Below are 27,465 nucleotides of genomic sequence, written 5' to 3'. Positions count from 1 at the left end.
CCATGTGCCTATCATTGTGAAGGAAAACAGAACCTAGGAGCCTGGCCTCTGCAGGAAGAGGGTGTGTGCTCCACCAGCAAGCTGTTAGAGATGAGCTCTGGGTACACATGGAGGATCACCATGTCTACATGTTGAGAGGCCCAGGTTTCTGGTGATAGCAGAACATCCCTCACCTGTCACTCAGCATCTGGTCAGTGCAGTGAGAAAAGTCACCAGTAGTGTCCAGGGACTGTTGGACTCAGCAGGCTCATCTGTTCAGGAAGCCTTTTGCTCTTTTTTGTGCTCAGGAGAATGGCCTTGTTTTCTTTTGTCTCCTGAACAGATTGCCAATCTTTGTGCTGAAGAAGCAGCAGCCCAGGAGCAAACAGGTCAAGTGGAAGAGTGCCTCAAGGTCAACCTGCTCAAGATCAAAACAGAAATGTGTAAAAAGGTAACCATCATCACCTTTTTTTCTCTGCTTTTGCTTCTCCTCCACCTTTCTTTGAATCAGAATCTTGCTGTGTTTCCCAGGCTGACCTCAAACTCCTGGGCTCAAGCAGTCCTCCTGCCTCAGCCTCCCCAGTAGCTGAGACTACAAACACTCTACTGAGCCTGGCTTTGCTCCCCTTTTTCTCTTCTTTTAATGTTATGGTCTGTACTCCTTAGTAACAAGATCAGAACTCTAAGCCTTCCTTCACAGCATTCTATGCGTTTCGTAAAACTTTAAACCTGGTCCTTGACCATTATCTCCTTTAACTTTAATATTCTTTCACATACACTAATTATTTATAAATATGCCTCATCTTACAGCTAGACCATTGGTTTTTTTTAATGTATTTTTTTAGTTTTTGATGGACCTTTATTTTATTTATTTGTTTATATGCAATGCTGAGAATTGAACCCAGTGTGTCACACATGCTAGGTAAGTGTTTCACCACTGAGCCACAACTCCAGCCCACTAGACCATTATTTAAAGGCACCCTGAACAAAACAAAATGTTAGTAGTACCATTTTATCGTTGCACACTCATGACAATCAATGAAACAAAGTATCTAGTTCATTTAAGAAATGTCACCTTATTAGCAGGGTGCAGTGGTACACTTCGGTAATCCCAGCAATGCAGGTGGATGGCAAGTGCAAGGTCAGCTTGGACAACTTATCAAGACCCTGTCTCAAAATATCCTAGAAAGGCTGGAATTGTGGCTCAGTGGTAGAACACTTGCCTAGCATGTGTGAGGCACTGGGTTCAGTTATCAGTGTTGCATATAAATAACTGAATAAAATACAGGTCCATTAATATCTAAAAAATTTTTTTTTAATAAATACAGTAGAAAGGGTAGGGAATATAGCTCAGTGGTAGAGCATTAGCCTAGCCTGTGCAAGCATTGGGTTCAATTCCCTGTACCAAAAAATACTAACAATCAAATTATGCCTTCTAAGCATACATTATCTTGCAACACGGAAAATGCAATTTAGCAGACTAGACCATTTAACAAGAGCCTGTCTCAGTTTCACAAAAGGGCTACAGATGCTTTCAGGGATAAAGCATTTGTCTAACAAGCCCAAGACCCTGGGTCCAATCCCTGGTACTGCCCAGAAAAGGGCAAAGGAATTAATGTGTTTGACCTTTAAAAAAAATAAAAATTAATCTTGTTTAAAAGAAACTTTTATTGATGTCATTGTTGACTCATTAAGAATGTTGTTTACAAATTTTTTCATCTGCCTAAAATGTTTGATTCCACCTGTTCTAAAAAATGGTAGGAGCTGGTTAAAAACAACTTTTCCTGCCGGGCATGGTGGCGCACGCCTATGATCCCAGTGGCTCAGGAGGCTGAGACAGGAGGATAGCGAGTTCAAAGCCAGCCTCAGCAACAGTGAGGCACTAAGCAACTCAATGAAACCCTGTCTCTAAAAAAAATACAAAATAGGCCTGGGGATGTGTCTCAGTGATCAAGTGCCCCTGAGTTCAGTTCTCAGTACCAAACAACCAAACAAAAAAGTTTTCCTTTGACTCCTTTGTCATCAAATGATCTCGTATAACTTTGGGCAGGATTATTTAGTTTTGTATTATTGTCTTATAGAACTGCAGTCTTCCCATTGAGAACAAACTAAATTTTATTAAGAAAACATCTCTAAGGGCTGGGGTTGTGGCTCAGCAGTAGAGCACTCGCCCGCCTAGCATGTGTGCGAGGCCCTGGGTTCAATCCTCAGCACACATAAAAATAAATAAATAAAATAAAAAGATATTGTGTCCAATTACAATTGAAAAATATAAAAAAAGAAAAAAGAAAGAAAGAAGACATTTCCGAAGTTGGGATGTAGCTCAGTGGTAGAGCATTTGCTTAGCATGTGCATGGCCCTGAGTTCAATCCCCAGCACCACAAAGGAAGGCATTTCTGGCCCATCATTCCTCCTGTCTATAATTTCATCATGCATAAATGGAGGATCTGTAGAGTTGATATTAGTTCTAATAAAGTGTTTACATTGCTGTTGCTCAGGATAGTAATGAATTCAGATAATTCCTCTTGCAGTAAAAGTAATATTCTGTTCACTCTTTTTTCCTTTTGGGAATGATAGAGGTAAAAGTGGAATATATATATGTATATATATATATATATATTTTTTTTTTTTTTAAGAGAGAGTGGGAGAGAGAGAGAGAGAATTTTTTAATATTTTTTTTTTTTTTTAGTTCTCGGCAGACACAACATCTTTGTTTGTATGTGGTGCTGAGGATCGAACCCGGGCCGCAGGAACACCAGGCAAGCGCGCTACCACTTGAGCCACATCCCCAGCCCCAAAAGTGGAATATTTTATAAACAAATTGACCCATATTTGGGAATTTTTATATAGCCTATTACTCTGATTTTTACATTTCATGGTTTTTTTTTTTCCTGATTTCCCAGAGTTAACAGAATAATTATATAACACCAATAAAAGCACTACCATTTAGGTACTTTAAAATTATATAGCCAGGAGCTGGGGTTGTGGCTCAGTGGTAGAGTGCTTGCCTAGCACGTGTGAGGTCCTGGGTTCAATCCTCGGCACCACATATAATAAATAAGTAAAATAAAGTTTAAAAAAATATATATGTAGACAGGCACGGTGGGACCTATAATCCCAGCTACTCTGTGGCTAAAGTAGAAAATTATAAGTTCAAGGCCAGCCTGGGGAACTTAGTGAGACCCTGTCTCAAAATGAAAAATAAAAAAGTCTAGGGATGTAATTCAGTGACAGGTGACTTGCCTAGCATGCACTAGGCCCCAGGTTCAATCCCCAGTGCTACAAAAATGCTGAGGATAATGATGATATCGATGACGACAATGATAATGGTAATGATGATACTGTAGTATACCAGAATGCCAAGAACCCATATATAATTTTCCAAGCATGTGTAGTTCCCAGCTTTCCATAGCATATATTGAATCTCTCAGAGGTGGTTAGTGAATTCAATTGGATGCCATGAATTTGCATTCTGTACATCATTGCCACATTGCCACCTATCCCATCTTTATAGACAACAATTCTAATGCATTTTCTTTATAAAAGTTCTCTCTGTAATGCTCTTCCCTTTCCAGGAAGTGTTAAACATGCTGAAGGAAAGCAAGGCAGACATCTTTGTGGACCCAGTTCTTCACACAGCATGTGCCCTGGACATTAAACACCACTGTGCAGCCATCACCCCTGGCCGTGGGCGTCGTAAGTCACTGAATTCACTTTGGCCCTTTCTGAACTCACTTGGGAGAAGCAAAGGCTCAATCTCAGCCGTCAGTTGCTCCTACTCTGCTCTGTGGCTACAGCCTAACCATAGACAATATCCCTCAGGAGCAAGGTTGATGCCTTTGTGGCATAATGAATTTAGGAATAATCCTGAAGATTTGAGCTGACCTAACCATGGGCAGAGCTAAAGATTTGGTGAAAGGGGTGTTGATTTATCACAGAAGCAAAAGTTAAGCCATCATCATGGTCCTCTTCCCCTTCTCTTACCCAAACAATTCCCCAAAGGCCACAGTGGGCACAGTAGGCAGGTTCCATGTAAGGCTGGAACCTGGGCAGGCGTAAGTTTGTTTCTAAACCAGGAATACCCAGTAAAAATTGGAGTGATCTTAAGAGAGATTCTGGACAGCCACCCTGCGAGCTACATCCCATCCTCGCCATACTGGATCTTGGGTCAAGTTTCCTAGAATGGATTTGACTTTATTGAACCTGAAGATCTAAATTCTCTGGTGATTGGATATCCAAACCCTGGCTTTATAGAAATGTTTCTGTTCTGTGTAGTTGCAGACTTTTTCTTACCTGTTTTCTCTCACAGAAATGTCCTGCCTAATGGAGGCCCTGGAGGATAAGCGGGTGAGATTACAGCCTGAGTGCAAAAAGCGCCTCAATGACCGGATTGAAATGTGGAGTTATGCTGCAAAGGTAAAGACCTAGTGGAGTTCCAGAATGATCATCTCTTCTGTCCATTTCCAGACGCTCTGAGGTATTTCCCTGGTGGTCTTGTCCTTGCTGGAAGACTAGCAGTAGGTATATTTGAGTGATCCTTTAAAACTTCTTGACTGCTTATGAACCCAAAGCCATCTTATTCCTTTGGACTAGTTCTGTAAGACTTTGCCAGCACCACCAATTGCCTATAGCCCACCGCTGAAAAGTGAGCCACCCAAAGAGAAAAGGAACATCATGCCCATGGGAAAAGAAAAAAATCCAAAAGTCTTAAATCTCATTTTTAAAGATTTACACAGTCTTTGGAAGAAAGTATTATGTGAGACCAGGGCTCAGCTGGCCTGGGACACAGAAGGATGAGATGAAGAGAGGCTTTGGAATGAATAGGGTACCCCAGTAGGGGGATCTGGAAGAGAAGAGAGCTCCTTCCAGAAGTACAGCTCAGTAAGAAGAGTGAAAGTGTTTCTCACATATATGTTGCTTTATAATTTACAAAATGTTTTGATGGCTGTTACTTCATATGAACCTCAGATTCCAACAAGGTAAGTAGAATGATTATTTTATCACTTTATGGTGGAGGATACTGACTTCAGAGATTATGACTTGTCCAAACTGCCTCAGGTTTCTCAATCCATGCTTTTATATTGACCCACACTGGAGTAAACTTTCCTGGTGACCTTAGGTTGAGACAGTGACCACAGGATCTCCTCTCCTTCTTGACCAGTTTCCCCTGGTCACCCATCTGCTTAAAGGTCAAGGTTGAACAAGCTGGATGCAGTGGTACACCCCTGTAGTCCCAGATGCTCAGAAGCCTGAGGCAGCAGGATCCCTTGAGCCCAGGAATTTGAAGCCAGCCTGGGCCATGTAGTAGGACCCTGGTCTCAAAAAAAAGGTCAAGGGTAACAAGGCAGGAATGAACCTGCAAAGAAAGCCTGCATACCTGGTCGGAAGGGAAATGCCCGGATGGGATCATGTTTGTCACAGCAGTCTATCTTCCTTTCTTTTTTTTTTTTTTTTTTTTTTTTTTTAATATTTATTTTTCAGTTTTCGGCGGACACAACATCTTTGTTTGTATGTGGTGCTGAGGATCGAACCCGGGCCACATGCATGCCAGGCGAGCGCGCTACCGCTTGAGCCACATCCCCAGCCCCTATCTTCTTTTCATTCCTCCCAAGGGAAAAAAGTCACTGTGAAGCCCTCAGTTAGATAGAGCACCCACCATTCGGTCCATTCTTCCCTCACTGGCTTCTGCTCCTTTGAGCTGCTTCACATTGCCTCAGAGTGACTCACTGCTCGTTTGGCAAATGTGGGTGCTCAAATCTCATAAATTCCATGCCTCCCTGCTCTGTTCTGTGTACACAAGGTGAACATAGGAGCAGCACAGAGAGCCAGGTTGAGACTCAGAGAACATCTACATGTACACACGGAGAACCTTCTGGTCCTGATTGTGTTGTAGCAGGCTATCATAGAGTGCATTGGTGAAAACAGTGGAAATGGAGGGTGAATAGTAGTGAAGCCAGGTGCACACCTGTAATCCCTTGGAGGATCGCAAGTCTGAGGCCAGCCTGGGCAACTTAATGAGACCCTGTCTCAAAAGGGCTGGGGCTGTAGCTCAGTGGTAGAGTGCCCCTTGGTTCAATCCTTAGTACCAAAAAAGGGTGCCCATGACTGGTGCTTGGTGAATACATGATGTAATCGTGTTGTTGTATTTGTTTTTGATGTGGGTGATGCTTGTTTTCTAATGGTGAGTAAAGTCAATATAGAGAAATAGCATATAACAAAATCTCAAGTTTTATCTTTGTTTTCAAAAAGGGAGCAACAGGATGAAGAGTAGAAATCAAAATATATAAGAATCCATAGCTTTGTGCAAGTCATATCTAACCCTGAGCCACTGGGTTTTCATTTGTAATATAGGAGCTATGAGATTTGCTGGTAAAATACACAGAACTCTTGCCCAGACTGACATGGACGAGTCCACAGTGCAAGAGGCTGGCTGTTAATGTACCAGCAGTGGAGGTCACTATGGAGAAATTGGGGGTGATTTCCTCTCCTTGTAACTTTATGTGTCTGAATTTTGTGCAGTGGACATATGTAATTCTATGATAAGGGAAAAAAAGTTCTATCTATGTGTTGATTTTTCTCTCCTTCCCTAAAAGAAAAGACATAAATTAAACTAGGAATTGTGGGAGCAAGTTAGACTTAGCACCATAGCCATCCAGCTCTGCCTCTAGGGTCACGCTCTTATCTCCTTCCAGGTGGCCCCAGCAGACGGCTTCTCTGATCTCGCCATGCAAGTGATGACCTCCCCATCGAAGAACTACATCCTCTCTGTGATCAGTGGGAGCATCTGTATATTGTTCCTGATTGGCCTGATGTGTGGACGGATCACCAAGCGAGTAACACGAGAGCTCAAGGACAGGTAGAGCCTCCTTGACCACCAAAGGAACTACCTGCCCAGTGCCCAGTCTGTACAGCCTCCTGTATAGTGTACCCTCACCTCGCCCTTCTAAGAGGTGGCACCATCATCCACGATAGAGCAGCAGCAGGTGCCCACTGCATTGTCCCGTCCAGACCTGGCTACGTCCATGGTATTCTCCTCCGCCGCTGTCTGCAGCATCAGCAACTGGCCGCTTTGATGGTTGCCATTGTTGGCATATTTGGGTTTACCTGCCTGTAGACATGTCTCTGTACCAACAGGACTACCGACACTTCCAGAACCAACTCACCTGACCTGCAACTCAAAATACTTTTTTTTTAAAAAACCACCAAAAAAAGGGGGGGGGGATTTTTAAAGAAAGAAAAAAATGTACATAGTAACACATGTCCTCCTCCAGTTTTGACTTGGGCCACAGGGTTATTTCTTCCCTGTAACTGTGTCAGACAAAGGCAGGACTAGGAGGGGATGCATACCCCAGCACGCCATCACTGAGAGTCTGGTTCATCTCCCAGAAGCACCTTTGGGCTGGATCAGGGCAAAGACTTCACCAGGGACTGGAAAACCACTAACCAGCCTCTGTGGGGCCTGTGGCTTCTGCTGAAGCAGTGATACCTTCCAGCTCCCGCCCAAAATGAACTGCAACTAGTCAAGTCCCACAGCTAGGTGTTTCTGTGATCTCCTCATCCGGTGCAGTCAGCCATGAGCCTTGGGGAGGGCAGCCTGGCTCTTCTGGGTCAGAGGTCTGTGAAGCAGGACAGTCCACTGATCTGCACTGGGAGGCTGGATTCTGAGTCTACACAGCAGGACCCCATCATCTTTCTTCTCCAGGATGGTGTGGACTATCACGTCTGTGTTGGCCCTGCCGAGGGTATGGTCATTTCAAAAGTTCTCTTCTCCAGGAGACAGTGACTGAGGAGAGGGGTATACTGGGGTAGGCAGCAGAGCAGGAAGGAAGAACAGAGGTCTGACTCACTTGGCTTTATTTTTCAGGCTACAATACAGGTCAGAGACAATGACCTATAAAGATTTAGCAAGGCCTCAGGATGTGACTGACCATCCAGCCTGACCTTTCTGCACGCTCCAGGTGAATTTCCCAGACAAGCTCCTCCGTGCCTCTGCGTGAAGGGGTGTGGAAAATGATTACATTAAAAGATGGAGATTTTCTTCGTTCTTTTTTCTGTCCATTTGCTGTGTGTTCCCGCTATAGTAGGCACTGGCTAAATGTGGTCTTCTGGTGATTTATCAGCTTTCTGAAGCTTTATGGGAACAACACTGCTGGCTGTTCTCCCTTCTTGCTCCAGCGTGGAGATGCAGGTGTGGGGCAGAGGAGGAGGAGCCCAGGCGTCGAGGTTCTCCTTTGATTGAGCTTGGGGCCTGGCATCACGGTGGCTGTGTAGGAGGGCAGCATGTACAGTAGGAGATATATTTATATAATATATATTTTATTAACCTGTTAGACGTCCACAAAGTATTATAAATCACGTGCCTAAAACTGTCCACATAGACCGAGGCCCCCTGGCATTGCCCTTCCTCCTCCTGCCTCTCCTTCACACTCTTGAGTGCCGCGGTACCTGAGTGACATTGTCTTCCCTGGAGTGTGTTCAGTGCAAGCCGTGTCAGTTGCAGATCAGTCGATCCAGATTACTTCTTGTCTAACTGACTGACATAACATTAGAATACTGTGGTTTTTATCCTTTTTCCCTGTTTGCTGCCTTTCCTGGAGGGAGTGGGTTCCAGAAGTCGCTGTAAGTTCCCTGCTTAGAGTAATACAAATCTTCAGGGAGGCTGCTGAGCTGCTTTGTCCAGTCCCTCAGTCCTCCTCTTAGGGTCTTCTGATTCTCAGCAGCTCTCCTGGGAGTCTTCAGTGTTGTGATTCTTGCGACACCTACAATGTAAGCAGCTGCTACCCCTACATGCTGCCAACAAAGCCGAGTTGGTCAGAGGGTCCCTCCCCCTCTAGGAACTGGGGCTTGATATCCAGAACTGGGACCATCCCATGGGAACTCAGGTCTCCAGTGCACGTCAGTGTGGTTTGCAGGACAGGGGTTAGTATTCGCCATTAGACTGGGGTGGTGAGTATCATTCCCATCCCTACAGCTTCCTTCCCAGTATATGGAAAATATTGTGGTTCTAGTGCATCTCAATATTCTTTGTGAACTGACAGAAAATCCCATTAATTGTCTGCAGCAGATTTGGAGGTCTGAGGAGTTTGGTTCTTTAAATATTTGTTATTTTTAGAACTGTCCAGAATAAGGCCAGGCATAGTGGTAAATGCCCATAATCCCATCTACTAGAAGGCTGAGGTGGGAGGATCACAAGTTCAGGGGGCTAGCTGGAGTAGCTTATCAAGACCCCATCTCGAAAATGGAAAGGGCTGCAGTGTAGCTCAGTGATGGAACTTTTGCCTAGCCTGTTTGAGTCCCTGAGTTCAATCCCCAATAGTGTTAAAAAAAAAGAGAAAGAGTAACTCTGCTGGTGTCTTCGGCTGCTTGTTTCAAGGGAGTCTTCACCACCCTTCTTGGAGTGGTTTTCTGTGCCTGGCTCTTGAAAGTCCCATACCCAGTCTTGAGCAAGTTTTTCTAAGCCCAGGGAACCCAATGCCATCTGCATTGGCAACGAGCTCACCCACTCTGCACTTCATTTGGCCTAACAGCAAGTTGTAAGACACCCCTGGGTGCATCATGGGTATGAATCAGGTAGTTGAAGCTAGTCAAGAAGAGGGACCCAGGCCCTACTACAGGAGCCGGCAATGAACTCTGGCCTTTCTCTCTTCTGATACAGAGCCCACAAACAAGCATGTAGAAAGCAGAATGTTTGGGACAAGGCTTCAGGCACTTGACAAATTACAGCAGCCAGGTCTCACCAGCATCTCACTCTTGGTCACAGTGCTCCAGCCCTCTTGAGGCTCCAGGACCCAGGTTCCTGGGCTAGAGGCACTGTGGTCGGGAGGTCAGAGATCTGGACAGAATGCCAAACAAGATCTGTACCTTCTAAGACTTTCTCCCACAGAAGTAGAGCTCCATGCCTGGGATACTTCTTTATCTTGGTGTGTCCCTGAACTTATCTGCTGTTACTGCTGTCCCAAGACTGGTCTGCTGGCAGGGAGCACTGTCAGGGGAGCCATACCAAAGGCTTGAGTGCTCTCTGGGGAAAGCCCTCATTCCCTGCACTCCCAAGAGACCCTCTGGTTCCCTGCTCTAGCCCCAGTTCTGTGGATCCAGTTGATTTGTCTGAGCCACTGCTAGTGTATCCTTAGAAGCTGGGGGACTCAAGGGCTGTGGAGGAGCTAGTGTTTATGAGCTGGTGCTGCTGGGAACTCGCTGCAGCACCCTGGTGGTCTCATCTTAGGCTTACTCTCCTGTGCGGCCCAGCAGGCTGGAGGACATGGGGAAGAGGCTGCTTTCCTAGGAGATGTGGCAGAAAGCGATTAAAATTCCATGTCTTCCTGCTTCTTGGGGTCAACTGATAGAAGAATCCAATGGCAAGGATGCTGACATTTATATTTTATTAGACAGATTGGTAAGAAAATTATGTGGCTAATGTCCCTCAACCTTCACAAGAGAATATTCACTCTTGTACGTCATTGTGACTTCTGGAACTATCCCCATCCTCTCCACCTTCAGGATAATAATACCACTTCTGTCCAAACGATCTCCCTAGTATGAGTCATGGGGACACTTCCTGGGTCTCCTTTCCTAGCTGGTCTTAAGTCCCTCTGAGATAAGACCTTCCCCTGCCCCATCACAAAACAAGCCTTCTCCACATGTGATGGATCTCAGCATCTCTGTAAGAGGATAAGAAAAGCCAGCTGGACTGGAGCCCTCAGAAGTCATCCATTCCAGCCTGGCACCAGTACCCCAAATTGTGATCATAGAATCAAAAGAAGAATGTGGCTTTTTAATTTTGTGTATTTTGAAATGTTAACTTATACTTTAGCTTCTTAGGAGTTTTACAAAACTCAACTCCATGCCCTTCGATTGCTACTATTTGAGCACACCGAAGTAATTTTACAATGTACAGTGCCCTAGTGTCCTTAGTTCTGTTGGGGATTCACGTTACTTCTCTCCTGTCACCTCTCCATCACTTGGCTTTGATTCCCAACGGGATTTGGACAGGATCTTGTGCCTGGCCTTCCCCCTCTCCATTTGTGTTTGATTTGCCATCCATCTAACTACACTCCCCCTTTGTCCCTCCACCAGAGAGGACCAGGCTACCTGTAAAGGCAGTCAGGTTTGAAGACAGTCCCCCTTCCTACCCAGATCTCATACAACATATGAATCTTAAACCCAGACTGCACTTCAGGCTCACATTCTTACCAAGCCATCCAGTGAGTCTGATGTGGGGACCTAGGGACTGTTTTGTTACCTGGAGCACAAAGATGGATCAGTCAGCAGATTGGTGGTGATGAGGTCCTGATGGGGGTCTCCTCTTCCCTCCTCTCCCCTGCAACCCACCAGGACACTAGGCCCTGCACAGTGGAGAGATCTTCCCAGGCAAGGAAGTGGTGTGGACAGTGCCTGTGTTGTGTTTGCCTTCCCCGCAGCGTAGAGCTGACATCTGGACCTCCCTCTGCCGGGCAACAGGTGGTTGGAACAGGTGCCCAGATCACACTAGTGCGCTGGGCAGCAAGCTTCCCAAGTGGCTGCCTCCAGCTCAAAGCCCCCAGCTCAGTCCTGGCAGGACAGGCTGCACGGCAGTCCTGTGTGAAATCTTAGGCCTCTTGACCGTTTTTTTTTTTTTTTTTTTCCTTGAAAGAAAAGTACAATTAACAAGCCTCTTTTGTAAATGGGTTTCCTTTCTATGTATAAAATCCCAGCAGTTCCTTATTTTTACATGTTCATGCTGTGTAATTTTGAGATGTTACTGAGATTCTGAACATAGTGTGCATTTTTTTCTGTACAGATGAAACGGGAGAATTTAATAAAGAGTTTGCAGGTTTGTACTTGTTAAATCTTCTCTGTGATGACTGCGAGAAATCTCCAAATGTTCAGAGGTGTCAGCAATGACTGAATTGCCAGTAAGGTCCTCAGGTCACAGCTGAGGGCCCACCAGAGTAGGACGTCAAGATGTTCGAAGAGAAGGGACCTCTGTTCCTGTTCTCTCTATGCCAGGACAGGGCTGAGAGTCACATCTGGAGTTTTCAGGCTGATGAGTGCAAAATTATCCTCCCATGACGTGATTAAGGCCTTGTCCTGGGGCACAGCCCTGGAACCTCTCCTTGAAGTGCTTCACATAGATATCCTGCAAGTGGTGCCTGGGCTCAGCTCTGCCACTGACTGCCCCTTCTGCTCAGTCCTGTCCCTACCCAAAGCCCCGCCCTGTGTCCGTGGCCCTTCCTGAGCATTTCCTTCTATTCCACTCTCAGCAAAGCTGATTTGCTTCTGGGTGTTAAAAGTTAAAAGCTTAGGGATCCCTCTCTTGGGCCCCCCTTCCCCTTTAGAAGCATTGCTTTCTCTCTATTATTCTGATAAATCCTGTTACTTTGCTGGGGGGCAGGGCGGTGGAGGGGGCTTAATGGCACACACTTGTAATCCCAGGGACTCTGGAGGATCTCCAGTTCAAAGCCAGCCTCAGCAATTTAGCCAAATCTTGTCTCAAAAAGGGCTGAGGATGTAACTCAGTGGTTAGCACACTTGGGTTCAATCCCTAGTAACATCAAAAAGGAAAAAAATTGCTGGGGATTTAGCTCAGTTGGTAGAGTGCTTGCCTTGCATGCACAAAGCCCTATGTTCAATCCCCAGCATAAAAAAAAAAAAAAAGTTACTAGCTTAAGGAATGCGCCTGGTGGCAGGAAGTTTTGAAGTAGTTATGTCCATACGGTGATTCAAGATTCAATTGGTGGGCTATGCAGGGAGAGGGGAAGTGTTGACCTGGGACCTGGGCTCCTCAGAACTCCTCCCACCCATATAGGCAGCTGTCAGGAGTTGGTGGGTCAGGGCATGAAGTTGAGGCCAGGGGAAGGTGAAGCGTTGAAGAGTAGAGAATGAGATTTTGGGAACTTCTGAGTCCTAGGTACAAACACTCTTGTCCAGAGCCTTGGGCAGCCATCAGCTGATGTGTGGAGTCTGGTCACAGAGGCCCTGAGTGGCTCCGAGAGGCTTTCCTGCTTCAGTGGAACTTAGGAAGTGGCTGAATCCAGGCTTGGAGCTCCAGGAGGCATTTGGCATTTGTCCTCAAAGGGGGTTACAATTTTAAAGGGCTTTAGCCAAAAGCCTGGTAGGGACTTAGGCCATGTGACTCTCACTTGATGAGGGGGTGGGGCCTCTTCCAGCTGCCAGTGTCCAAACACTTCACCTCTGACCAACTGGACACCTTTACACTTGAATGACCAAAGGGAGACCCCAGCCACCTATCAGGGTCCAGGGGCTGTGGGGTTTGGGTCCTGAGAGTCCTCCGACTGTCCTCCCCAAGTACTGCTGCCCTGGTCTGGATCCCACCTCCCTTGCCCAACACAGCACAGCACAGCCATGTTTGCTCAGAGACTCTATTTGTGGAGAAACTTGGGCAACCGGGAGGAGGAAAGGGGGAGCAGAGGAGTAAGGAGGGGCGGGAACTAGGAGGAAGCTGGCTGAATGCTGGTGGAGGCTGGAGCGCAGGCAGCCTTTGTGAGGTCTTGCAGGTCGCTGGGGCTTGGTGCTTCATCCTCTGGGGCCCTGGCAGGACTGTGCCCCCTGCCTTCCTGAGGCCTGGAATCCCCAGTGACTGCTTGAGCCTCCTGGGTGGGAGACACCTGCAGGTGGCCCAGGCAGCAGCGATTCCTCCAGAGAGCCACCAGGATCAGGCCATAAAGGGGAGTGGCACCCAGCAGCCCCAGGTAGCAGTAGGTGACGGCAGCCAGCGTGTGCTCCAGCTCTACTGTGGAGACAGAGGGAGGGGCTGCCAAGCCTCTGAAGTGCGTCCTCACTGTCCCTGCCCTGGTGCCTTCCAGAGAGCTTTCTCTCTGGCTCCTTTCATCCTTGGAAGTGTTTATATTCCCACCCTCTGTGTTCTTGAGTTCTGCGTCTAAGGAGTGAAAATCCTCTGGGGTGGCACAGGGGGTTGTGACTGTACTGAACACCTCTACTATTTTTTTTTTCTGTCATTATTCTCTAAACAATACAGTATAGCAACTATTTGCGTAATATTTACATTGTATTTAGTATAAGTAATCTGGAGGTGGTTTCAAGTATACAGAAGTATAGGTTATATATGAATGCCACCCCTTTTCCATAAGGGACTTAACGTGTCTGTGGATGTTGGTATCTGCCGGGGTTTTGTTCTAGAATATCCCACCCCTGCAGATACAAAGGGATGCCTGCATTTCCCTTTTCACAGATGGAACAGCAAGGCTTCCATTCTGCCAAGACAAGTGGTCACTTTTTGGCCACTCAGAAGCCTCAGTACTGCGTGTGTGGGGCAGTGGGTGCATCTGAGGCCCAGAGAAGGTGAAGGACTCACCCAGGGGGCCAGGCAGGTTGGGGAAGAATCTGAAGGAGCCCAGGTGCTCTTCCCTGGCTGTCTCACTTTAGGGCTCGGCTCCAGCTCCCTCTGGCAGGAGACTTCTCCCCCTCCCCGTCCCTGCCCAGATGCTGTGGTCCTAACAGGACTCTCAGCGCATCTTTTCTGGACTGTAACCTTGGCTCAGCGTCTGACCAGGGCTTCCAGACTCCCTCACAGGATGTTTGCCCTGGGAAACACTCAGTCCTCTGCCAACTGAGTGAACCTATTTGACATGGTAGGTGGAAGTCAAAAGGCATGACTTCACCACAGGTCAGCCTCTAGGGGTCCATACCAAGAGGGATATCTCCACTGCTCTCATGAGTCTCATTCCAGTTCGGGTCCAGCTCTTTGCACCCTGCAACAGAACACATAGCCTTCAAATAACTTGAAATAGGCATTCACCACCAGAGAACAGAGTTCTGGAGGGATAACAGCTAGTGGCAACTGTCCTCATAGGCAACTGTCCCCAACTTCATTGAAGAGGCCTCAAAGGCCAGGTACTTTAGACAGGGCCAAGCAGGACGTGCTTTGCCACATACAGTAGGGCCTATCTGGTCCGTCTGGTATTCAGGGTCTCTGTGATGTTCCTAAGATGGAGATTCACAAAGGAAGATGGAATACAGCAGGTTTAGGGTGTACGGGGCCTGAGAGGCTCGGGGAGGCAGATGCGCACAGCCCCTGGCCCCCTACTCACCTGGGCCGCCAGGCAAGTACAGTGCGGCCTCGATGGCCCCGCTCTGGTGCAGGCCTTGGCAGCTCACGGTTGTCCCTGCAGCCTCCCGAGGCAGCTGCAGCCAGCTGACCAGGGGTCCCCCAGGCCTCCCAGTGAACTCGTCCTCCTCCCGGTGTTGGCCTCTCAGTACCCAGGAGATCCTCAGAGGAGCTGGGTGCTGTCCTAAGGCCACACACAGTGCGACAGAGGGAGGGCCGGAGGCTGGGACGAACAGGCTCAGCACTGGTGGTGGGAGAGCAGGAGCCTGCACCTCCGCTGTGGGGAGTGACAGAGGGTGTCCCCTAACGCCACCAGCCTCCTTCAGACCACGGCCCTGCACGCCCTTCCTTCCTGGGGCCTGGAGAGTCCCTCCTTCCTTTCTGCTTTCCCCAGCCTTCCTCCCAGCAACTGCCTTCCTTTCCTGGGATCTGCTTGGTCCCCACAGCCAGCCTCCACCCTGTGCAGCAGAATATGAGCTCAGAGCTGGTCTCTGCCACATGCACCTTCCCTCCTGGGTCTCCAGCAACCCTGCTGCAGGGCAGGGGAGGGATGACGTACTGCTCTCCAGTCGCCTCCCCCCCCCCCACCCAGCCGTCGGGGTCTGTGGTGTGTGTCCATCTCCCTCAGCAGCAGTCCACTCTCCGCAGTCCTTCTCTCCTTCCCTCCACCCCTGCAGCCAAGGGTCCCCCCAGACGGTTCTGTGGCTTTCTTCCCAAGGCCCCTGCTACCCTACTGTAACCCTACACACTAGGGAATCCAGAGCCTCTGGGACTCACCCTGATAGAACAGACGCGTCCCCTCTCCAAAGAGATAGAGGCCTGAGAACCACATGGCACAGTAGTAGATGCCCTCGTCAGCAGGGCTGGCATTGCCCACGGTGAGGCGTGCAGTATTCTGGGCCAGATCCATTTCTGCCAGGAAGCGGGGATTCACACCCAAGCCGTAGGTCGGGGGAGCCCCTTGTCGCTGACTCAGTAGGAAAGTGGGACCATGGCCCTGCAGCTGCTGATACCAGGACAAGACGTGGGCCGCGATGGGAACGTCCTGCACCACACACAAGATCTGCGGGTTGCCTTGCCCACTCAGCACAGAAGGCTGAGGCTGGGACAGCGAGGGCAGGCGGGCCTCTGTGGCACCTAAGAAGCAGAGGGACAGTCACCCACTGGACACAACTCCAGGATCATGTATTAGGTGCTCAGCTTAGGGTGAGCATGTGGGAAACACCAGAAGATACAAGGGCCACTACAATTCAGTAAGGAAAAGATAAACCTCAGTAGGGAAATAAGCAAAGAGTCATGAGTAAGCGATAGTCAAAGCAACAGCAGATTCACTCAGGAAATACTCCTGCCTCGCATGCGCCAGACTCAGTTTTTGGCATTTGGGTTATAATAGAGACCAAGAGACGAAAGTTCTGCTACTGGGAAACTTTTGTTTTTACTTTTGTTATCAGGAATTGAACTCAGGGGCACTCATTCACTGAGCCACATCCCCAGTAGCCCTTTGTGTGTATGTGTATGTGTGTGTGTGTGTGTGTGTATTTTATTTAGAGACAGGGTCTCGCTGAGTTGCTTAGAATCTCACTAAGTTGCTGATACTGGCTTTGCACTTACAATCATCCTGCCTCAGCCTCCCCATTCGCTGGGATTATTGTCAAGGGAACCACACCTGGCTAGAGGACTATTTTTGATAACAAACATATGAGTGGCATTTCTCTATCTACAAACACTTCCTTTGTCCCAGGGATGCCCTGCAAACTGAACCAAAATCTGTGAGAACATCTATCAGTTGTGCTCTTCACTGTGGTGCGAAATAGTGCACCTCTTGTTTAACAGGTATGTTCAAGAAGAAGCAACCTAGTTGAATGGGGAGAGCACAGGCTTCAAAGCTAGAGGTCTGGAGTTTGAACTGTGTCACGGATTGCTGTGCGATGTTGGGAGATTCTAAAATGAAGATCTTAGAGCCTCTGTTTCCCATTAGTTGGAGGGGAAAAAATAGCACATATTAATATTTAGCAGATTTATAATAATAGTAATTATTATGAAGAGTAAATGAAAAAAATGAATATGGGCCCAGCACAGTGGCACATGCCTGTAATCCCAGCTACTAGGGAGACTGAGGTAGGAGGATTCAAGTTCCAGGCCAGCCTCAGCAATTCAGCAAGATCCTAAGCAACTTAGCAAGATTCTGTCTGGGCGGTGAGGGCGGGGGGCGGAAGTGCTGGGGGTGTAGCTTAATGGTTAATGGTGCTCTTAGGTTCAATTCCCAGTACCCCCCCCAAAAAAAATGCATGTAAAGCACCTGGCACATTGTTGGTACAAATCTTACACATATGTTAAGTCTTGAGCTCTAGGCAGAGATTTAAGAGATATGCCCTAATGAAAACGAACTTAAAGACTAGTTGAGAAAAACCAAAACATGAAGCAGCAGCAAGCAATGCTAGGCAGTGTGTAATTAGGCACCTGATGACTTGGTACACATAGGATCGTGTGAATATTCTAGGACGCTAATTACAGATTAATCTTGTAAGTTACTAGTAGAGCAGAATCCTCCTTTCGCTCTTTCCTCTTGCTGCTTGACTAGAAGCGACCCATTTCATCTTGCTGGGCCTTAATTTTCCCATCAGTAAATTGAAAGAGTTGAACACCCAGTGCACCAGCCCCCAAATTTCACGTTTCTAGTTTTAAAAGATGTAAAGAGATATTGGAGAAGGTAGGATTCGGAAAGGAGATAGATATGGTGAGTCTGTCCTGATCCTGTCCACGGCCCAGCTGTGTAATTTACATGCTTTTTAGAAAATGAAGAGCCAAGAGATCAAGTGCTGGTTCACAAGAGCATGTGCTCCCACCGAAAACACCGGAGAGGCGGAGTACTTTGTTAGCTATGTGGCGGGTATTTTCATTGTTGTTATTTTTTTTTTTTTTAAAGAGAGAGAGAATTTTTTAATATTTATTTTTTAGTTTTCGGCAGACACAACATCTTTGTTTATATGTGGTGCTGAGGATTGAACCCATGGCTGTGCACATGCCAGGCGAGCACACTACTGCTTGAGCCACATCCCCAGCCCTTGTTGTTATTCTTTTATGAATGCTTTTTGTGTGCTGAAAATAAAATACAAAAAGGAAACTAATGGAAAGAAAGAAAGAGATGGGGGCGAGAGGGAGGAAAGCAGAGACATTGGTGAATATTGTAGAATTTCTTTGAAAGCCTTGGATAGCTAGGCCCAGACTAGAGGCACCTGAGAGGTAGACACAATACAGTCAAAATCTCAGTCCACAGACTTCCAACTAGTACAAGCAGAAGGGCTTAGAGAATCAGAAAATCACCATCCACCAAGCGTAATCCCAGGCAGGAAAACTAGAAGTTCAAGCCAGCCTCAAAAACTTAGAGATGCCCTAAGCAACTCAGTGAGACCCTGTCTCTAAATCAAATATAAAATAGGGCTGGGGATGTGGCTCAGTGGTTGAGTGCCCCTGAGTTCAATCCCTGGAAGGGAGGAAGGGAGGAAAGAAGGGAGGGAGGGAGGGAGGAAAAAGAAAATTGCCATTTGACAACAACCACAGTAAATTGTCTCGGCCAGACTCATCAGTGAACAATAAAACTAGTGGGTGAGAGTTCAGGGGTTTTGGTTTTGTTCACTTTCTTGTGTATTGAGCATGGGAATATTCACGTATTCTAAGGGAGCTTGGGGACAAATTACTCGTTAACTATAAAGAGGGAAAAAATAGTAATTTACACTAGAGAACAACCCGGTGGAGGCTGAGATCATCAGCAATGGGACAGAAGGCACCACATGTCCTGCTGCAGTGCGCCCAGGACACAACGTCCTTCCAAGATACTCTTGTCAGAAATGCAGAGTTGGAATCTAATCAAGAGGAAGCGACAACCCAGAATGAGGCACAGGCTACCTGTCATGCAAGCAGAGGCAAAGGGCTGCTCTGGAGTAGAGTCTATGGAGCCGTGAGAACTGAAAGCAGTGTGGGATTCTGGATTGGGTCCCTGCGCCAGGAAATAAAAAGGTTTTTATTTTGCTCTAAATAATATTGGTGAGATTGGGGCTGGGGTTGTGGCTCAGCAGTAGAGCACTCGCCTTTCACATGTGAGACCCTGGGTTCCATCCTCAGCACCACATAAAAATAAATAAACAAAATAAAGATATTGTGCCCATGTATAACTAAAAAAAAAAAATTAATAATATTGGTGAGACAACCAGTATAACTTGAGTAGGATCCATAGTTGTCATCATATTTTATCAAGGTCAATTTTCTGATTTTGATTGTTGTACTGTATTATATAAGGAGATTCTTTATTTTTAGGAAATACCAACGGACAGATTTAGGGGTAAAGGACAACATGTCTAGCTGGATTTGGTGTCACACACCTATTATCCCAGCTACTCAGGAGGCTGAGACAAGAGGATCACAAGTTCAAAGCCAGCCTCAGCAATTTAGCAAGGCCCTAAGCAACTTAGTGACCCTATCTCAAAATAAAAAATAAAAGGGACTAGGGGTGTGGCTCAGTGGTTAAGCACCCTTGGGTTCAATCCCTGGTACCAAAAAAAAAAAATCAACAAACCGACAGAAAAATGTGTAAAAGACTTGAGCTGATCCTTCACAAAAGAGGAAATCCATAAGATCAATAAACATGACAAGGTGCCCAATCTCAATCAGAAAAGCAAGGAGACAGCAGCATCCGCCCCTGAATGACTGAGAATAAAACAGCAGGTAATCTTTCATCTTGGCAGATGCGTGGAGGGACTGAACTCTCCTACATGCTTGTGACCCATTGCTCCATATTCTACAACCTGGGAGTGAGTGTGTAAAACCACTGATTGGCACTGGGTGGGGATAGGAGTGCGGGAGGTCACAAAAATGAGGATACTCATTTTTTAAAATTGTTTCTTCTTATTTTATTTTTGAGGTGTAGTTGGACACAATACCTTTACTTTTTATTTTTTATGTGGTGCTGAGGATCGAACCCAAGGCCTCACATGTGCTAGGCGAGCACTCTGCCACTGAGCCACAACCCCAGCCCCAGGATACTCATTTTGATGTCATTTTTCACACTTTACTATTACAAACAAAAATTGAAGGTTTTACATTTTGGAAAAAAAGCAAGCCTCTGTCTCCCACCACATCCGAACACCAAGACCTAGTCTGTGCCTAATAGTCTCATCTCGACCTTTCTGCAGCATTTAACTCTGACCACTTCCTTCTTTAGTCTCCTGTCCTCACCCCGCTGGGCTAGTCCTGTTCCCTGCACTCCCACGGTCCCAGCAGCCCCAGAAGCCTCTCGGTCCTTGGTATCCCTCATCCTCTTGTGGAAGCCGCCCAGGCTAGCTCTTTGTCTGGGCACGTTCAGTTGCTCTCTGGTCTCATTTCTACAAATTACAGTGAGGAACGGGCTCCCTACCCCTGTTCCCCACTGTGGAGAGAGTATGACATCTCAAAGTGCCCTCTCCACCACCCCCCTCCTCTCCCCACTCACACCTGCCCAGCCCAGGTCTGCCTGTGCCTGCTCCACCCCTGCTCCCCATCCCAGCAGACCCTGCTCACTCCAATGTGGTACCCCTCCTGACACAACCCCCCAAATGTCCTAGGATCCAATGTGATTGATGTCACCTGTTTCTATACCTGTGCCCTACCTAGGACAGCATTGTGCAGGTGTTCCCACCACCACCTCCTCTGCCTTCCAAAACACAGCCTCTCTGGCTCTGGTTCGAGGGGCTCTTCCTGCCCTTCAGCTTCCCCTTGTCAGTGCCCTCCCACCCTCAGGTCCTGGGGTCTCCACTGGGAAGCAAGCAAGGGACCCACAAGCTCCCACAGTAGGGGATCCCCAGCCCATGGCTTCTGTTCCTGACCCCAGCCTAAGAGGCCCCCAATGGACTCCTTCACAGGAATTCATCTCTTACCACCCCTGCCCCCATAAAAAAGGAGAGAGAGAGGATCAGGATCTCGTCGGGGGAAGGAGGACTCACCTGAGGTGAACAGCAGCAAGAGCATCAGGGCCACTCCAGGCCTGGCCGCAGCTCCCCTCGGAAGCCTTGGTTGGATTATCATGTCCATGTCAGCCAAGGACACAGAGTGCAGCCCTTCTGCCGCCTCAGAATCAAGGCTTGGTGTCTACTTCCTCCCTAGTGTGGAGGGCGGGCGCAGACACAGGTGCAGGGCAATTGTGGGCCAACATCCGGGGCTGTATCGGAAAGCCCCTGGGTCTGGGGGCCGGAGGGAGTAACACGGGGGTAAAACCCAGAGCACTGCTTCAGGTGCAAAGAAAGAAACACAACTGCAGCCCACTCAGAGGAGGCGATTTATTGGCCCCCCAAACCACCAAGTCCTAGGACGGTCCTCGGCTGCATCCATGGGCTTTGAGAGTGATGTCAGAAACCCACCTGTGCTGTTCTCTGCTCTGCCGTCTGTTTCATTTGACCCTTAGCGGGATCTCTCCAGATGACGGAGACACCTGCCTAGCACCCAGTGGTGAGCCACCCCAGCTCAAGGAGGATCTCTTTCCTGTTATTTAGAGCTAAGTGCTGATGCTGGTGTATCAATCACTGTGGTCAGGAGGCTGACCAGGCACAGATCATCTGGAAGCCCGGGAGGGCAGAGGGGTGTCAGTTGATCTTTGTGGACCTCTGGCAGTTCCCAGTTGAAACCTGGGTTGCACTTGCCAAAGGGAGAGAGAATGGACGAAGGCCAGGCTTCTACTTATCCCAAGGGACAAATATGGGCAGGAGAAGGGAGGACTCCCCCTGCCCGGGCTGCAGGAGGGATTGCAGGAGGTACTGGCCCCTCCCTGCCTCTTCAGCCTTGACCTCCACCCCGAGGCTCCACCACACATGGCCTCTCCATGTTACTCTCTAGTGGGAACCTCTGCTTCCTATCAGCCCCAAGGAGGCCTCCGCCACCCAAGCCCTGGAACACCCTTTTCTCCCAGGGCCCAAGACTTTGTGGCTCAATGATAAGAGTTAAAAATAACAATAATAAATAATTGGACCACCTCTTACCTCCCTCTCAGTGTTGAGTGGGCCAATGACCTTGCGGTAAAGCGCTCAGCACACAGCACCCTAGTGTGGCAAACCCTGGGAGAAGGAGATATTTCCCAAGATGGCCACCACAACGTACCCTGTCCCTGGGGCTCTGCTTTCTTTTCCATCCTCGTTGGTCATTTCTTTCTATTGAGATATAATTGACACAGTAAGTTGCACATATTTAAAGTATGCAACTAAACGGGCTCAGTGGTATACTGCTTGCCCAGCATGTACAAGGCCCATTACCTTGAAAAAATAAAAAACATGCAATTAGATAAATGTGGACGTATGTCTACACCTGTGAAATATCACAACCAAGATATTGAACATACCCGTCACCCCAACAGTTCTCTGGTTCCTTTTTGCCATCCTTCCCTTCCCTTCCAGCCACCGTCCTATGGACCATCCCTATAGGCTAGTTTGCATTTTCTAGCCTTTTGTAGAAATTGAGTAATACCGGATGTACACTTGTTTGTCTTCTTTCACTCCACCTAACAATCCTGAGAGCAGCCCATGTTGTTGTGGGTGTCTACAGTTAACTCATCTTTATTGCCGAGTTGCATTCCCCTGTATGGCCACATTACGGTCTCCTTTTCCAGTCAGCTGGACATTTAGGTTGTCTCTATTTTTCTCTAGTTCAAATTACATTTTTCCTGGAAAAATACCTTGGAACTGTGAGGCTGGGTCATGTGGGTGTTTAACGTCCAAAGAAACTGCCAAACTCTTTCCCACAGTAGCTGGGTAAGAGAGTTCTCAACAACACTGGTATTGTGAATTAAAAAAAAAAAAAAAAAAAAAATTTGTAGTTGTAGATGGATAGCTTGCCTGTATTGTATGTTCATGTTTATGTGGTGCTGAGGATCAAACCCAGTGTTCCACACATGCTAGGCAAGTGCTCTACCACTGAGCCACAACCCCAGCCCTGGTATTGTCACTTTTTAAAACTGTTATTACACTAGGTGTGTAGTAGGTGGTTTTGTTTTGTATTCCCTAATGACTAATGATGTTGCATATCTTTTAATATGCTGATTTACTATCCACATATATTCTTTAGCCAAATGTCTGTTCAGACTTTTACCTATTTTTTTTATTGAATTTGTTTTCTTATTATTGAATTTTGAGTTCTTTACATGTTCTCGATTCAAATCCTTTATCAGATACCACAAACTCTTCTTCCGTGTAACATTGCCAACCTTATCATCAAGCGGTAGGGTCTATGCCCCTTCCCTTAAAGCTGAGTAAATCTTCTTTTTTAAAGGCAATTCCAGGGCTGGGTTTGTGGCTCAGTGGTAGAGTGCTTGCCTAGCACATGTGAGGCCCTGGGTTTGATCCTCAGCACCAATAAAGATAAATAAATAAAGGTATTGTGTCCAACTACAACTAAAAAATAAATATTTTTTAAAAAATAAAATAAAGACAATTCCATTTATCTATTTATTTTCCCTATTTGCATCACTACATTATAGTTGTTCATAATAGTGGGATTTGTTGTTATATGTTCATATATGCACACGATGTAACAATATAATTTGGCCAATATCATTAAAACTGGGGAATGAATACACACACACACACACACACACACACACACACAACCAGGGATTGAACAGAGGGGTGCTTTACTACTGAGCCACATCCCCAGCCCTTTTTTAGATCTTATTTAGAGACGAGTCTCACTAAGTTGCTTAGGGCCTTGCTAAATTGTTGAGGCTGGCTTTGAACTTGCCATCTTCCTGCCTCAGCCTCCTGAGCTGCTGGGATTACAGGTGTGCACCCTATGCCTAGCAAACTGGGAAGAAAGTTATGGCTGTCTTGACTAATGGAATAGGGCAGAAGTACACTAGTGTCCTCTATGGTTTGGTCATTAAAAAAGCCATGAGAATTCCTTCTTGATTGCTGATAATGCTTTTTGTTGTTGTTGTTGTTGTTGTTCTAGGGATTGAGCCCAGCGGAACTTTACCACTGAGCCATATCTCAGCCCTTTTTTTCAATTTTCTATTTTGACACACGACCTCACTAAGTTGCTGAGGCTGGCCTTGAACTTGTGATCCTCCTGCCTCAGCCTCCTGAGCCTCTGAGATTACAGGTGTGTGCCACCACACCTGGCACAATACTCAGTCTTGAAACGCCATCACCTTACTATGAAAAAGTCACCTGCCAGGCGTGGTGTAGCGTGCCTAAAATCCCAGCGATTCCGGAGGCTGAGGCAGGGGGATCACAAGTTCAAACTCAGCCTTAACAACTTTGTGAGACCCTGTCCCTAATAAGATATAAAAAAGGGCTGGGTATGTGGCTCAGTGTTTAAGTGCCCCTGGGTCCAATCCCTGGTACAAAAAAGAAAGAAAAAGAAGAAGTCACCTGGCTGCAGGGAAAGGCCCACGTGGACGCAGCAGCGAGCACTGGCCATGTTTGCAGGAAGGACGCAAGAGGACTCCAGCCCCAGCTTTAAGCCACCCAGTCTGGTCTCACCGCAGTTTCAAGAAAAGACAAAGGATTATTGTTTTGTCACACTCTGGGAGGTGGCTGTTCTGCTGGACAGTGAGGCTGGACCAGCCCTCAGACAGTCCCTTCTCCTGACCTGGATCTGTCATCCACCTGTGCCCCATCATTTTCCCCTCAATAAACTTGCAGAAGACAGATCAGCTCTTGTTTCTGGAGCCCTGCCCCAGAACCTTGCTGCCCACTGTCAGCTCTCACCCCCTGCCCTTCCTCATGAGGACCTCTCTCCTCCAGGCCCCTACATTCTCTGGGTCTACTGAATGTTCCCTCTTGCTCTCCCCCCACCCCAGATACTAGGAATTGAACCCATGTGCTGGGCAGGGGCTCTCTCACTGAGCTACATCTCCAGCCCACTCCTGCTCCTCTTACCTCTGACCTCTCACCTTCTCCCACCTCCACAGGGGACAGCTACTCTTGGCCTGCCTGGCTCTGAATTCTGTCTCCTCTTATTTTTCTAAACTGTAAAAAGTTGACCAAATTCTTTAACCTCTCTGAGCCTCAGTTTTAGCATCTATAAAATGGAAATGGTAGCACCTACCTTAGAGGGTTGTTAGAGGCTGAAATGAGGCGATCCCCGTAAGGGACTTAGCAGACCCAACCTGGCACCTACCACTATGATTTTTAGCCACAGTGTTGTCGGATATCAGTATAGATAGCGAAGCACCCTCCCTCATTCTCCCACGGGGCATCCTGGGCCCAGCTCCTGATGAAAAGGCATTGGTTGTGTGATGGAGGGGTGCTCATATCTATTGTTCCAGAGATTCATAAACTTGAAATCATCTGGAGGTTTGAATCCTGACTCTTCTCCTTCCAGGTCAGGTATTTCCATCACTCTGCGCCTGCTTCCTGCTCTCAGAACAGAGGTGATGCTGTCCACCAATCAGAGGTGACAGCAGAACTTTTCCTTGGTACCACCTTGACATCAAGCCCTGGTCCTCAGTAGCTATTATCACTAAGAACACTGAAAAGATTGATCCGATGGTGTTACTGGCTTCTCAGGAAGGAGAATTTTGAGGATAGGGAATAACTTTTAGTGTATATTTTTTTTGGAGCTTTTGAAGTTTTGTATTAACTATACTGTTTTAAAAGATTTAATTCAAATCTTGATAAAAATGATCAATTCAACTTATTAATAAGTTTAAAATTTTAATATGCTTTTACTCTGCACCAGATAAATATCGTTAGTCCATTTTATAGATAAAGAAACTGAATCTCAAAGAGTGCGATTATCTGCTTGGGATCAAGCAGCCAAGATCTGGAGCCAGAATGGACCCAAGTCCACCGGCCTCCAGCAGCTATAGGTTTGTCCCTGGGTAAAGCAGTACTTTGGGTGTCAGGCAGCAATAATCGATACGAGTGACTCCCAGAGAGTGGCTGGTCCATGCTCAAGCCTCCTCTGACTTCTGGAGATGGGGTAACCCCTCTGGAAGTCTCCCAGGGATGAGTCTACCACCACCCTCTACTCACAAATTTGCTGCATGGGGTCCCCACCCATTGGACTGAGCAGGCACCTTTGAAGGTACAAGGGACCTGCTAGTCCCCTGTCCCACCAACTTAGGATCTTAAATAGGCCAGAGTCCCAATCCTGGAACCTAAGTGGTGGCCACCTTGGTGGGGGGCGTTTGGACAGACTGCAGTGCACCATAATCTCCATCTGCCCCTTCCCTCAACACGATGACACGGCTTCCAGGCAAGTCCTGAAGTCCCCACTTCTCAGTGCCCCTAATAGACATTCTGAAGAGGCCACTGGTCAGTGATATTTCCTGACCTCGTCTTTCTCCCATTGGCCCAATAGAAAAAATGCAGCTCACGTTCAGGAAATAACCGTATATTTGAAAATCACATAGTGCAGGGCTGAGGAGGACCTGTGTCACGGGCCCTGGCCCATCATTTTGCATCTAGGGAGCCTGAGGTCAGGGGTCTGTGTAGCAGTAGTGGCACAGGCTCTCCAGGCCTGGCTGAGGGAACCTGGTGCCCTTCTCCCCACAGAGCTCGCTGAGCACCCACTCCTACAGGAAACAGAGCAGAGACAATGGTCACAGGAACATAAGGTGCTAGCACTGGTGGACGTTGCTCTGGAGGGAAGAGGTGGGCACGGCCAGGGCACTGGACTGATGTAAAACATCAGGGAACCAAAGAGCTCCAGATGCAAGTCCAGGATACCTTCATACAAATGGTGATGACTGATGTCCATAGCATACAGGAGGTGGTCACCTGCTACCTGGGGTCATAAACCTGATATTTAACTGTAACAATTAGCAAGACAGAGCTCACATTCCACTCAATCCACCCATTTAAAGTATACATTTCTCCTAACCCCTAAGCCCAGGAATCTACTTGCTGTCTCTGTGAATTCTTCTACTCTGGACATTTTCTATCAATGGAACCATATAGTATGTGGCCTTTTTTATCTGGCTTCTTTCATTTAGCATGATGTGTTCAAGGTTTGTCTATGCTGTGGCCTGTATCAGAGCTTCATTCCTTTTTATTGCTGAATAATATTCCATGGTATGGCTACACTGAGTTTTTGAAAATATTTTTTTTAGTTGTAGATAAACACAGTACCTTTATTTGTTTATTTTATGTGGTGCTGAGGATTAAACTCAGTGCCTCACATGTGCTAGGTAAGCACTCTACCACTGAGCCACAATCCCGGCCCTTATACTCAGTTTTTTTTAATTAAAAAAATTTAGTTTCAATGGAACTTTATTTTATTTATTTATATGCAGTTCTGAGAATTGAACCCAGTGCCTCTCACATGCTAGGCAAGCACTCTACCACTGAGCTACAACCCCGGCACCCCCATACTGAGTTTTATTTATCCATTTGTCAGTTGGTGAACATTTGGATTATTTTGTCTGGTGCCCTTGGCTATTGTGAAAAAATGCTGCTATG

General features: G+C 47.1%; 1 protein-coding gene across 1 annotated transcript in view; it reads left to right on the top strand.

The window, feature by feature from the left end:
* Nucleotides 1-11,804, top strand: part of Glg1 (golgi glycoprotein 1) — a 120,886-nt gene extending 109,082 nt beyond the window's left edge. The window contains exons 23-26 of the mRNA XM_076837438.1: nt 323-430; nt 3,555-3,675; nt 4,289-4,395; nt 6,672-11,804. Of these exons, the coding sequence (XP_076693553.1) occupies nt 323-430; nt 3,555-3,675; nt 4,289-4,395; nt 6,672-6,839 (504 nt within the window). The 3' untranslated portion in view covers nt 6,840-11,804. The remainder of the gene's footprint in view (nt 1-322; nt 431-3,554; nt 3,676-4,288; nt 4,396-6,671) is intronic.
* Nucleotides 11,805-27,465: the final 15,661 nt, after the last annotated feature.

The sequence above is a fragment of the Callospermophilus lateralis genome, chromosome 18, assembly GCF_048772815.1.
Source record: "Callospermophilus lateralis isolate mCalLat2 chromosome 18, mCalLat2.hap1, whole genome shotgun sequence".
NCBI classification, from domain to species: domain Eukaryota; kingdom Metazoa; phylum Chordata; class Mammalia; order Rodentia; family Sciuridae; genus Callospermophilus; species Callospermophilus lateralis.
The sequence above is the reverse complement of the archived record's forward strand: the minus strand, read 5'-3'. Positions and strand labels throughout refer to the sequence as shown.